Here is a 14583-nt window from a genome sequence, read left to right as displayed (position 1 = left end):
GACCTGCTATTTTGTAGCTAAATGATAAGGGACCTATCTTTCTATGTATTCGCATCACATTACACTTCGCTACATTGAGATTCAATTGCCATTCCGTGCACCATGCGTCAATTCGCTGCAGATCCTCCTGCATTTCAATACAATTTTCCATTGTTGCAACCTCTCGATACACCACAGCATCATCTGCAAAAAGCCTCAGTGATCTTCCGATGTCATCCACCAGGTCATTTATGTATATTGTGAATAGCAACGGTCCTATGACACTCCCCTGCGGCACACCTGAAATCACTCTTACTTCGGAAGACTTCTCTCCATTGAGAATGACGTGCTGCGTTCTGTTATCTAGGAACTCCTCAATCCAATCACACAATTGATCTGATAGTCCGTATGCTCTTACTTTGTTCATTAAACGACTGTGGGGAACTGTGTCAAACGCCTTGCGGAAACACGGCATCTACCTGTGAACCCGTGTCTAAGGCCCTCTGAGTCTCGCGAGCTGGGTTTCACACGATCGTCTTTTTCGAAACCCATGCTGATTCCTACAGAGTAGATTTCTAGTCTCCAGAAAAGACATTATACTCGAACATAATACGTGTTCCAAAATTCTACAACTGATCGACGTTAGAGATATAGGTCTATAGTTCTGCACATCTGTTCGACGTCCATTCTTGAGAACGGGGATGACCTGTGCCCTTTTCCAATCCTTTTCCAATCTCTTCTAGAGACCTACGGTACACCGCTGCAAGAAGGGGGGCAAGTTCCTTCACGTACTCTGTGTAAAATCGAACTGGTATCCCATCAGGACCAGCGGCCTTTCCTCTTTTGAGCGATTTTAATTGTTTCTCTATCCCTCTGTCGCCTACTTCGATATCTACCATTTTGTCAACTGTGCGACAATCTAGAGAAGGAAGCACAGTGCAGTCTTCCTCTGTGAAACAGCTTTGGAAGAAGACATTTAGTAATTCGGCCTTTAGTCTGTCATCCTCTGTTTCAGTACCATTTTGGTCACAGAGTGTCTGGACATTTTGTTTTGATCCACCTACCGCTTTGACATAGGACCAAAATTTCTTAGGATTTTCTGCCAAGTCAGTACATAGAACTTTACTTTCGAATTCATTGAAAGCCTCTCGCATAGCCCTCCTCACACTACATTTCGCTTCGCGTAATTTTTGTTTGTCTGCAAGGCTTTGGCTATGTTTATGTTTGCTGTGAAGTTCCCTTTGCTTCCGCAGCAGTTTTCTAACTCGGTTGTTGTTCCACGGTGGCTCTTTTCCATCTCTTACGATCTTGCTTGGCACATACTCATCTAACGCATATTGTACCATGGTTTTGAACTTTGTCCACTGATCCTCAACACTATCTGCACTTGAGACAAAACTTTTGTGTTGAGCCGTCAGGTACTCTGTAATCTGCTTTTTGTCACTTTTGCTAAACAGAAAAATCTTCCTACCTTTTTTAATATTTCTATTTACGGCTGAAATGATCGACGCAGTAACCGCTTTATGGTCGCTGATTCCCTGTTCTGCATTAACTGATTCAAATAGTTCGGGTCTGTTTGTCACCAGAAGGTCTAATATATTATCGCCACGAGTCGGTTTTCTGTTTAACTGCTCAAGGTAATTTTCAGATAAAGCACTTAAAAATATTTCACTGGATTCTTTGTCCCTGCCACCCGTTATGAACGTTTGAGTCTCCCAGTCTATATCCGGCAAATTAAAATCTCCACCCAGAACTATAACATGGTGGGGAAATCTACTCGAAATATTTTCCAAATTATTCTTCAGGTGCTGAGCCACAACAGCTGCTGAGCCCGGGGGCCTATAGAGACATCCAATTACCATGTCTGAGCCTGCTTTAACCGTGACCTTCACCCAAATCATTTCACAATTCGAATCTCCGTCAATTTCCTTCGATACTATTGCACTTCTTATCGCTATAAACACGCCTCCCCCTTCACTGTCCAGCCTATCTCTGCGGTATACATTCCAATCAGAGTTTAGGATTTCATTGCGGCGAAAGTATACGTGACAGGAAAAAAAACTGAAAACAGTTTTGGAATTATGAAATAAAAAAATTGTAGCCCGTAAGGACTTCTGTTAATCACACGTAAGGGCCATATCTGGTAGACAATACAAAGAATATAGCAGCAAACCTAATCCCCACCATTTCTTGAGTACGTATCCTTGCAAAGAAATCGTGGTATGTGTCAAAATATATTCATGGTAGCGTAACTCCTTATTCAGTGACATATGAAAAAACACATCTAATTATGAGCCACTTCGTAGCTTTAGCCTCCAAACTTTTTATGTGAAAATTATGTAAGTTTCTTTTTTTTTGTTAAATAAGAAGCCTCTATGAACATGTTACATTATTATTCTATATGTCTTCATATTTATTTCTCTACATTGTTACGTTGGCAACCAACATATTTCTCCTAACTAGAGCCCACTTTGTCGATACTGCCGCTGTAGAATGTTTAACTTTATTGAATGCAGCCACAGTCCCACCTCTGCTTGCAACGCTTCACCACTGTCAAAGTGAAGTCCTCGAAATTGTAAGTTTTGCTAACAGGTTAATTTAGGATGGTGCCTAGTTGGGGCTGTATGCAGGAAAATCGATCACAGTGAACCCAAGGCGATGGATTGCTGCAAATGTCGCACATACTAAAGGAAAGGGAAAATGTCTTCGAATTCGTACTTTCAGTTTTCAGGGCTGTTTCCCAAGCACCGATGTAGTTACGTTACAAACTGCCATGTTACACCTTACAATTCGGAGCCCTTTAGAGGCAAAGAGTTGCAAATTTCGTCAACGAAGTGGGAAAGTCGACGGAGTAATATTCATGGCATGCAATACGTCAACCGGTATTGAGAACAAAATAAAAAAATTGGATGCGTTACTTTTCGGCACGCCCTCGTATAAGAGGCCGTCAATTGAAATCGGCAGATTGAAGAAAGTAAGTCATCTATTTATCAACTTAAAAGTATTCGCAATAACTGTTAGTACTTTTATCCCACTGTGATTTACGATTATCAATGCCTACGTGGTGAAATCTTCGCGGTTGCCTACAGAGACGAGATTGAACCCAGGCGTACCTCTCTTCAACCGTAGAAAAGCGGCGGCTACGAATATATTTCTTTATGGCTCAATGGTCCAGAAACTGTAAATCACATGGCAAGAAAGTGAGACTGTATGGAGGATGTGGAAGGGTTCCGCAGCGAAACATCTGCAGCATAATCCAAACAGCCTGACCAACATGTAGGCCTTTAGATCTGGTGCCAATGGTGTTTTGACTGCACTGCAAACGTTTCGCAGGAAAGCCCTTGCACATCCTCGATACAGTCCCGTTCTGTGCCCGTGCGATTTCCATATCTGTGGAGTCCTGAAGAAATGTATTCGTGACTGTCCATTTCCTTGAGTTGACGAGGAGCAGGCCTGGGTACACTCATCATCTCGTGAACTGATAATATATATAAAAGAAGCCGTGGCCGTCGTCGGCAACGGCCTTGCCGCAGTGGATACACAGGTCCCCGTGAAATCACCGAAGTTAAGCGCTGTCGGGCGTGGTCGGCACTTGGATGGGTGACCATCCCGGCCGCCATACGCTGTTGCCATTTTTCGGGGTGCACTCAGCCTCGTGAAGCCAATTGAGGAGCTACTCGACCGAATACTAGCGGCTTCGGTCAAGAATACCATCTTACGACCGGGAGAGCGGTGTGCTGACGCCACGCCCCTCCTATCCGCATCCCCAACTGAGGATGACACGGCGGTCGAATAGTCCCGGTACGCCACTCGTGGCCTGAAGACAGAGTGTGCCTTGACCGTCGTATCTCACAGTGGGATAAATGTATTCACAGTACGGCTATTAGTTTTGAAATAACAAACAGTTCACTTTTTTATCCTCTGTCTCGCTTAAATTAGACTGCCTGTTATACATAACAAACGATGGTGGTGGAGGGAGAATGGGGGAGGATGAAAAAAGAGAACTGCTATTGCCGCCAATACTGGAAGTGACAATGATGACTACTTATGAACAATAGTAATTTTAAAAAACTAAATTACAAGACAACAACCACATTATGTACTCCAAAACAGACTAACACAGAAGAAAGTGGGTTGTACAGTTGAAACGTACTTCAGCTAACCAGAGTATGACTTAAGAAATACATTAATGGTTCAAGTGGACTGAAACTATTACGTGACATTATGTTTGTCTAACACATGAAAACAAAGTCTGTAAAGTATGCAATAATAGGCAAAGATAACATCGTAGAAAATATTGCAGTGTTCTAACTTTCTAAGTCACTGGATGTGCCCACTTCCGATGTTAAAAATCAGTGCTTGCCCGTATGTGATCTCGCTTTCATAACTGCCATGTCCACTGTTAAATAGTCGGATATGGTACATGTTGAAACTAGCAGCACTTGAGAATGTGCTGTAAGGCCGAAATTGGCCAATTTTGAGAGTTTCAATAACGTAAATTCCCGAAACCAACAGCCGAGACGGAAACTTTACTATGTCCTTCAACAAATTCTTTCAACAAATATATATTCTATAGTACCCCATGTGAAAAATTATCGATAATATTTTATTTTGTCCTATTTACGATAGACCTTGCCTTCACACATAACTCAAATTATATATATATATATATATATATATATATATATATATATATATATATATATATATATATATTGATGTTGTTGTTGTGGTCTTCAGTCCAGAGACTGGTTTGATGCAGCTTTCCATGCTACTCTATCCTATGCAAGCTTCTTCATCTCTCAGTACCTACTGTAACCTACATCCTTCTGAATCTGTTTAGTGTATTCATCTCTTGGTCTCCCTCTACGATTTTTACCCACCACGCTGCCGTCCAGTACTAAATTGGTGATCCCTTGATGCCTCACAACATGTCCTACCAACCGATCCCTTCTTCTAGTCAAGCTGTGCCACAAATTTCTCTTCTCCCCAATTCAATTCAATACCTCCTCATTAGTTATGTGATCTACCAATCTAATCTTCAGCATTCTTCTGTAGCACCACATTTCGAAAGCTTCTATTCTCTTCTTGTCCAAACTATTTATCGTCCACGTTTCACATCCATACATGGCTACACACCATTCAAATGCCTTCAGAAACGACGTCCTGACACTTGCACCTACTCTCGATTGCTCTTCCTCAGAAACACATTCCTTGGCATAGCTGGTGTATATTTTATATCCTCTCGACTTCGACCATCGTCAGTTATTTTGTTCCCCAAATAGCAAAACTCGTTTACTACTTTAAGTGTCTCATTTCCTAATCTAATACCCTCAGCATCAGTTAATTCGATTACATTCCATTATCCTCGTTTTGCTTTTGTTGATATTCATCTTATATCCTCCTTTCAAGACGCTATCCATTCCGTTCAACTGCTCTTCCAAGTCTTTTGCTGTCTCTGACAGAATTACAATGTCATCAGCGAACCTCAAGGTTTTTATTTCTTATCCGTGGATTTTAATTCCTACTCCGAATTTTTCTTTTGTTTCATTTACTGCTTGCTCAAATACAGATTGAATAACATCGGACATAGTCCACAACCCTGTCCGACTCCCTTCCCAACCACTGCTTCCCTTTCATGACCCTAGACTGTTATAACTGAAATCATGTTTCTGTACAAATTGTAAATAGCCTTTCGCTCCCTCTATTTCACCCCTGCCACCTTCAAAATTTGAAAGAGAGTATTCCGGTCAACATTGTCAAAAGTTTTCTCTAAGTCTATATATGCTAGAAACGTAGGTTTGCCCTTCCTTAATATATTTTCTAAGATAAGTCGTAGGGTCAATATTGCCTCACGTGTTCAACATTTATACGGAATCCAAACTGATCTTCCCCGACGTATGCTTCTACCAGTTTTTCCATTCGTCTGTAAAGAATTCGTGTTAGTATTTTGCAGCCGTGGTTTATTAAATCGATAGTTCCGTAATTTTAACATCTGTCAACACCTGCTTTCTTTGGGATCGGAATTATTATATTCTTCTTGAAGTTGTGAGGGTATTCCGCCTGTCTCATACTTCTTTCTCACCGGATGGTAGAATTTTCTCAGGGATGGCTCTCCCAAGGCCGTCAGTAGTTCTAATGGAATGTTATCTACTCCCGGGGCCTTGTTTCGACTCATGTCTTTCAGTGCTCTGTCAAACCCTTCACGCGGTATCATATCTCCCATTTCATCTCCATCTACATCCTCTTCCATTTCCATAATATTGTCCTCTAGAGCCTCGCCCTTGTGTAGACCCTCGATATACTCCTTCCACCTTTCTGCTTTCGCTTTTTGATTAGAACTGGGTGTCCATCTGAGCTCTTTATATTCATGCAAGTGGTTTTCTTATCTCCAAAGGTCTCTTTAATTTTCCTGTAGGCAGTATCTATCTTACCCCTAGTGGTATACGCCTCTACATCCTTACATTTGTCCTCTCGCCATCGCTGCTTAGCCATTTTGCACTTCCTGTCGATCTCATTTTGAGACGTTTCTATACCTTTTTGCCAGCTTCATTTACTGCATTTTGGTATTTTCTACTTTTATCCACTAAATTCAATGTCTCTTCTGTTACCCAAGGATTTCTATTAGCCCTCGTCTTTTTACCTACTTGATCCTCTATTGCCTTCACTATTTAATGTATCAAAGCTATCCATTCTTCTTCTACTGTATTTCTTTCCCTCATTCTTGTCAATCGTTCCCTAATGCTCTCCCTGAAACTCTGTACAACCTCTTGTTTAGTCAGTTTATCCAGGTCCCATCTGCTTAAATTCCGACCTTTTTGCAGTTTCTTCAGTTTTAATCTAAAGTTCATAACCAATAGATTGTGGTCAGAGTCCACATATGCCCCTGGAAATGTCTTACAATTTAAAACCGGGTCCCTAAATCTCTGTCTTACCGTTATATAATCTATCTCAAACCTTGCAGTATCTGCTACGCTCACAGGTTCGAATCCTGCCTCGGGCATGGATGTGTGTGATGTCCTTAGATTAGTTACGTTTAAGTAGTTCTAAGTTATATGGGACTGATGACCTCACATGTTAAGTCCCATAGTGCTCAGGGCATTTGAACCATTTTGAACCTTCCAGTATCTCGACGCTTCTTCCATGTATACAACCTTCTTTCATGATTCTTGAATTAAGTGTTATTTATGATTACGTTATGCTCTGTGTAAAATTCTACCAGGTGGCTTCCTCTTTCATTCCTTACCACCATTCCATATTCACCTGCTACGTTTCCTTCCCTTCCTTTTCCTACTATCGAATTCCAGTCACCCATCATTATTCAATTTTCGTCTCTCTTCACTATTTGAATAAATTCTTTAATCTCATCATACATTTCATCAATCTCTTCGTCGTCTGCGGACCTAATTGGCATATAAACTTGTTCTACTGTCGTCGTTTGGGCTTCTTAACTATCTTTGCCACAATAATGCGATCACTATGCTGTTTGTAGTAACTTAACCGCATTCGTACTTTTTTATTCATTATTAAACCTACTCCTCCATTACCCCTATTTGATTTTGTATTTATAGCCCTGTATTCACCTGACCAGAAGTCTTGTTCCTCCTGCCACCGAACTTCACAAATTCCCACTATATCTAACTTTAAGCTATCCATTTCCCTTTTTAAATTTTCTAACCTAATTTCTGATTTACAGGAAAATTTCTAGTGATTTCCAATCATGGGATTTTATTCTAATGGTATTTCGGCCACAAGTGACAGGGAAATTAACTAATAAGATCTATGAAACTATATTCAAGTGTATATTGCTCCAGCTCAGTAGAAATATCCATATTGATGCAAAAGATACAAGGTTGCCAAATTTTTCGTTAATAGTTCTAATAAGCATTTGTGCCCTGACAAGGGAAAATAGCTGAAGGGACTGGGTTTTAATTTTCGGTGTATGACCCGAAATATCATTAGCCGACATCGAACATTTATGTCCGTGAGGTCTCGAATCCTATAGTTCTGCATACACCAAATGAGAAGGTGTTTATATTATTTTGTCTAGCTTCTTTTGTCTCGCCCCTACTTGCCTGTTTCATTTTATCGTCTTCTGTTATCGAGTCTGAATCTCAATCGTGCTTACTATGGGCACAAGGCTGTCTAATTTGTTATTTGTTTCGATGATTAAAGATTGAAGCTACTGTCACTGCTTCCTGAGCTAGTGACAACAGGGCACCTTTCCAGTTACGCCCCAAAAAATAAATCATCATGTCAAGCGCAACTCAGGGATGTTGCTATACAGAATTTATTTCTCAGATTGACAATCACATTACCGTTTAATCACCCCTTCAGAGTAGGACTTTTACATCGGCAATGCTATGTGTAATAATTCCCAATTTGGGAGTCGTAGATCGTCACACTATTAGGTAGCAGGAAGGTCTCATGTAATGGAAATCTCTCTCACAACACAGAGTTCTCACTGCTATACAAGATATTTTCTATATTGAATACTACAGTGTGAATATCACTGTAGTGGGAAGGATAATCTCGGAGATCAGCAGAGTGTGAGTCTGACTATCGGATCTCATAACAACGTGACACCCTCAAAATTCAATCAAAATTCACCATACATAATGCTTGCATAGCAAAGCTATAATGATTCTGATATTCACTGAACTTCCGTTGCATCCTAAGCCCCTGTACAGTGCACAAAGCATTCGTAGCGACATGTGGCAGAACAAGTAGTACGATAACAGATCACAAGGAAAAAATGAAAAATAACCATCATTAATCAATAAAATACTCTCACTAATCTGTTATTTTCCTTATCAATGATGAACATTAATAAAGAACACACACTAACGATAAGTCAGTTTATGTCCCATCCAGTAGCTTTTCCGCCATGTACTATTACGTAACTACAATGATTTCTCATGTTTAGCGTCCGTTACCAGCGAGGATGTGAACCGTTATTCATCTCTGAGTCAGAAACAAAATCCATGAAATGTTAAAATTTATCCCGTTAAACGGTCCTGATTAACGTTCTAACATATACAACAATTATTAGCAGTTCGGCCGGTCGGTATGGCCATGCGGTTCTAAGCGCTTCAGTTTGGAACCGCGTGACCGCTACGGTCGCAGGTTCGAATCCTGCCTCGGGCATGGATGTGTGAGATGTCCTTAGGTTAGTTAGGTCTAAGTAGTTCTAAGTTCTACGGAACTGATGACCTCAGAAGTTAAGTCCCATAGTGCTCAGAGCCATATGAACCATTTTTATTAGCAGTTCGTAATAGACCGTAAAAATACGAAACTTTAAAGCTTAAAGCTTCTGTATGTGTTCAACCTGAGGTGCACTCAACAGAATCACACACAGAAAATAGCATCAAATCCAAATAATGGTCATAAACCCCACAGAGATGAATGGTTTTATCCAATCTCGTAACTAAAGAATTTTGAAGCACTTACTTCCAAACACAAAGGTGCCACGATTAGAGCCAGAAACATACTCCAGCTGTCGCAGCTACTCTGTTACTATCATCTGAATTGTCAAAAACACGAAAAGTACGAATTCGATCATTTTTCTACTATAATATCTTTAAATAATATGTTTCGAACGTCATCCATGATAACACAGCTCATTTCTCAGCTAGTTGTCTTACTATATCAGTACCTAGATGTGGAGACATCCTCACTCTGAGCCCTAAAATGGCTTAGCCATGGCCGACGTCTTACAGTTTGAACCACTCGTGAGTGGTCTCCTGCTCACGGAGCTGCCTGACGCTCTCTAAATTATCGATTCGTTATGAAAACCTCTGCAAACCTCTTTGCTCACGTTTGCCCAAAGATTTCTCTTCTCAAAACAACCAGCGTCCATGATTAGTTCTGTCTTTTCTACAACTGAAACAATCACACTTTCATTCATCATTTTCATGGGAATGTAAAGAGAGGACCTAGAAAATATGACTAGTAAAACGAAACTCAGTTTCAATGCATTTTCAGATTCAAATGGTTATTGTGTGAGCGAATTATTTTGCGTAGCTTCTCGTTGTGCAACCACGAACTCTTATGATCGGTATAACAATCTTTAATGTTATCACCCCGAAGGGCTTAAATGGAGCACATGACTAGTACATCATTATGTTTAATAATGAAGATATTCATGAGTCACATGTTTTTATTTGTTATTTGCAGGTACATCGCCGAACGAGCTAAATACGGAGAACCCACAAAACATTACGGTTGCTGTGGGCCAAGAGACAGGATGTAATAGTGGAGGACACAAAGAGGATAAGCCCTGCAAGGGTAGAAACAATAACAGCGATTTGAAGCCAAAACACGAGCAGCCAACAACGCGTGAATACAAACCTACAACTACAACGGAGAAACAAATTTCGGATAAACCTACAATTGCAACAGAGAAAACAAATTCTGGACAAACCTACAACTACACCAGTCAAACAAAATTCGCACAAACGACTTCAGCCAAACCTACAACTACAACGGAGACTACAAAATTCGTACAAACGACTTCAGCCAAACCTACAACTATAACGGAGCCTACGAAATTTGTACAAACGACTTCAGCCAAACCTACAACTACAACGGAGACTCAAATTTCGGGACCCTGTCAACATTTTTGGGAGCAAATAATAGACATCTGGGGGAACACATGTTACCACGAGTACACCATATGTGACTTCGGGAACCATAACTAGGGGCTGGATTATAATCCTGTGGGACGTGTATACGAAGATCCCAATAGCAATGTGAAGGTTTGAATAAAAACGGAACAAACGAAAAAATACTGAATTCGTCAAGCGGTCTCTGTGATATTTTGCTAACAACAAGACACTACATTAATTGTAGCTGTCACCAAGTAAATGCATGTGGGAATAAATTACGCAGGTGATGATTACAGTGAGAGTGGATATCATCTTTATGATGTGCTTGCCTAACATCCTTCAAGAGGAGGCAAGTCTTAATTGAAATGTTCCTGGAGTCGTCAGTATGCCTGTAAGGGTACTCCAACAGATCAAGAAGCATTTGTAATTTCTGAAGAAAATTCAGTCATCCTTCACCACCAGGAAACAAACCATCCCAGTCAGCAGCTTAACAAATCCCCCAGCCGCATTGCAAACGCCAATTTTACCAAGAAATATAATGTCATTAAACATATGAAAGTAGTCACGGAAATCTATTCCAGGAGTTGACACTTAGTGCGTTCAACTTTTGTGGTACTGTACAATTCTTTCTTGATGTTTTCTTATCATTCTTTCCGAAGGACATCACGACTTAATAACTGTTACTTTTCTTCTGTTTTATCGTTGAAGATGTGTCGGCTGAACCTTAAATAATCATATAATTACCTTATATGTTTTTTTTTAAATTCATGAAAGACATTTATTGATCTTTGTTTAATAATGAAATACAATAATTAATTTTTATGGTGTTTAACGGCCGTATCAAAGAGATAGGTGTTAAGCGTTACAGCTTTTTCCGAGGATATTACAAATGCATACCTGAGGTTTTCGTTCTTGTACTTTAGTAAGCTTTCTGTCACAGCTGCATGAGTCACCAATACAATCCAAACAGCGATATAAACATAAAAACTTATGTTACAGGAATCAAGCAATTAAATCTTTTGGTTTGTGTGATGAAAGAAGTGAAATTTATAATGCCACCTGTCCCTTTTCACTATTAACTACATTTCACTCTTGAAGAGAATTTTTCCTAACACTATGTTTTTATTTTCAATTTATATAGTACAGAAAAATACTCTTAAGGCACAATTTATACTTGAGTAAAGTTACAATGATGCACTTGAAATTACGTGGATACTGTGCGACACTTAGGTGAATTATGACGCTAAATTTGTTAATGTTTGCCCGCATCTCGTGGTCGTGCGGTAGCGTTCTCGCTTCCCACGCCCGGGTTCCCGGGTTCGATTCCCGGCGGGGTCAGGGATTTTCTCTGCCTCGTGATGGCTGGGTGTTGTGTGCTGTCCTGAGGTTAGTTAGGTTTAAGTAGTTCTAAGTTCTAGGGGACTGATGACCATAGATGTTAAATTCCATAGTGCTCAGAGCCATTTGAACCATTTTGTTAATGTTTCCTTGGCTCTCCACCAATAGACTGTAACGTTCTGTGAAAGAAACATTTCATTAAATAAGTTTTGCCTTGAAATTAAACGAATTTAATTCATTAATTTTTGAATTTAGTCTTTAATTTGTCTTTATTTCCCACATACGATTGCCACTGATTGAGTGCAGATGGTTAGCTTCAAAAATTACCTTTTTGGTGTGAACAAATTCTTGCAATTAATTTAATTGTTAGCTTTTGGTCCAGTTTTTTACACTGAGATGTGATTAATTTCACTAAGACAGCCCACAATCAAGCACAACGTTTGTCATAACTGCCTACAAATTTAGAGACAAAAACGATTTCTATGTTATTCAGTTTCTGAAATCACATTAGTTTTACTATTACTAAAATGGGGCAAACGATCCACATAAATCTGATTACAGTGCTCGGTTTTCCGATATGGATTCGAAACAGTATATCGACTGAAGGAGATAAAATTTCACAACGATTGCACCAACAACTACAACTACATATCTGTCCCACAAGCATTGGGTGCATAGTGTCTCTGTCAGGATCAGTTTACTCTGACATCCCCCCTCCCCCCACCCCCGACACACACACACGCACTCACCAAATCCACATTTGTCTCCGTTATTTTGAGTAATGCGCGTGAACAAAAATTGCCAGAATCGAAAGCAAATTGGAGAATGTGACACTTTATTTGATTCGTGTAGGAACATTTTTTTTAAAAAAAGGAAAATGGTTCAAATGGCTCTAAGCACTATGGACTTAACATCTGAGGTCATCAGTCCATCAGACTTAGAACTACTTGAACCTAACTAACCTAAGGACATCACACACGTCCACGACCGAGGCAGAATTCGAACCTGCGATTTTAGCAGCCGCACGCGGTTCCGGACTGAAGCGCCTAGAATCGCTCGGCCACAGAGGCCGGCGTGGGAACATAAGCAGCGTCCAACGTAAATGTTGATATGTGACATGAATCTTGCAGTCACAGAATCATAAAATTGTGTATACACGTTGTTGGTTTTTTCTATCTCTCTTTTTCTTCCTAGTTAACGAAATCTGTCAAGATTACATGTTCGTTTAAATTACAGTTATTTGTTTGAAAGCACATGCTAAGAACTTGTTATTACTGTCTTTGTAGGACTAACAGAATTTTATCGCTTGTACTGTGCTTTTAGAATCTAATGTTGTCACTCAGCCCACACTTCATTTATCCCAGCTATTGGGCTAAGAACATAAGTGGGAACCCTGACTTTCAGCTTAATGATGATTGTGGTAACAATCTAGGGTAGGTGCCCCACCTCACCATTGCGATCTGCAGGCAGCGTGCGAGTCAAAGTATGCTGCCTCCCCGACCAAATATAGAAAAGGCTAGAGAACACCTTCGTCCAACAGTGTACGTCATTAGCTGATGACGGTCCCAGAATAAAGCGCAAGAGCAACATTGGAAAGCTGGCATCCTCTGTCGGCGGATATAACATGTCTAAAACATATTCTGAGTGAACCTCACCACTATGTCGTACAAGCTGCCAGAGATATATTGGAGAGCCACAAGAGAAGACAAAAAGTTATAAGATGGTTGTTAGTCCATCAACTCCTCATGAAAAATGAGATAGAAGATAGAAGTTTAATGGAGCCAATCAAAGCGAAGTCAGAAAGCACCTTGATCGTGCCACACAGGGAAATACTATGGACATTGATAGCTTTACACACGCGCTGCGCGCTGCCGCGATCTCACACAGATTAAGCCTGCATGTTGTATGACTCGACAGGCATCAGTATAAAGCTCTCCGATGAGCGAAATGCGAAAGCACCTTGATCGTGTCACACAGGGAAATACTATTGACATTGATAGCTTTACACACGCACTGCGCGCTGCTGCGATCTCACACAGATTAAGCCTGCATGTTGTATGACTCGACAGGCATCAGTATAAAGCTCTCCGATTAGCGAAGTGCGAAAGCACCTTGATCGTGTCACACAGGGAAATACTATTGACATTGATAGCTTTACACACGCACTGCGCGCTGCTGCGATCTCACACAGATTAAGCCTGCATGTTGTATGACTCGACAGGCATCAGTATAAAGCTCACCGATGAGCGAAGTGCGAAAGCACCTTGATCGTGTCACACAGGGAAATACTATTGACATTGATAGCTTTACACACGCACTGCGCGCTGCTGCGATCTCACACAGATTAAGCCTGCATGTTGTATGACTCGACAGGCATCAGTATAAAGCTCTCCGATGAGCGACGTCCGAAAGCACCTTCATCGTGTCACACAGGGAAATACTATTGACATTGATAGCTTTACACACGCACTGCGCGCTGCTGCGATCTCACACAGATTAAGCCTGCATGTTGTATGACTCGACAGGCATCAGTATAAAGCTCTCCGATGAGCGATGTGCGAAAGCACCTTGATCGTGTCACACAGGGAAATACTATTGACATTGATTGCTTTACACACGCACTGCGCGCTGCTGCGACCTCACACAGCTTAAGCCTGCA

The 14583-nt window shown here is 40.7% G+C and overlaps 1 protein-coding gene across 1 annotated transcript in view; it reads left to right on the top strand.

Moving 5' to 3' along the window:
• Positions 1–11623, top strand: part of LOC126365917 (uncharacterized) — a 308245-nt gene extending 296622 nt beyond the window's left edge. Inside the window, exon 3 of the mRNA XM_050008657.1 lies at positions 10156–11623. Coding sequence (XP_049864614.1) covers positions 10156–10679 — 524 coding nt within the window. The 3' untranslated portion in view covers positions 10680–11623. The remainder of the gene's footprint in view (positions 1–10155) is intronic.
• The last annotated feature ends 2960 nt before the right edge of the window (positions 11624–14583 follow it).

The sequence above is a fragment of the Schistocerca gregaria genome, chromosome 4, assembly GCF_023897955.1.
Source record: "Schistocerca gregaria isolate iqSchGreg1 chromosome 4, iqSchGreg1.2, whole genome shotgun sequence".
Lineage (NCBI taxonomy): Eukaryota > Metazoa > Arthropoda > Insecta > Orthoptera > Acrididae > Schistocerca > Schistocerca gregaria.
Note: the sequence above shows the minus strand (reverse complement) of the source record. Positions and strands in the feature narration are given on the sequence as shown.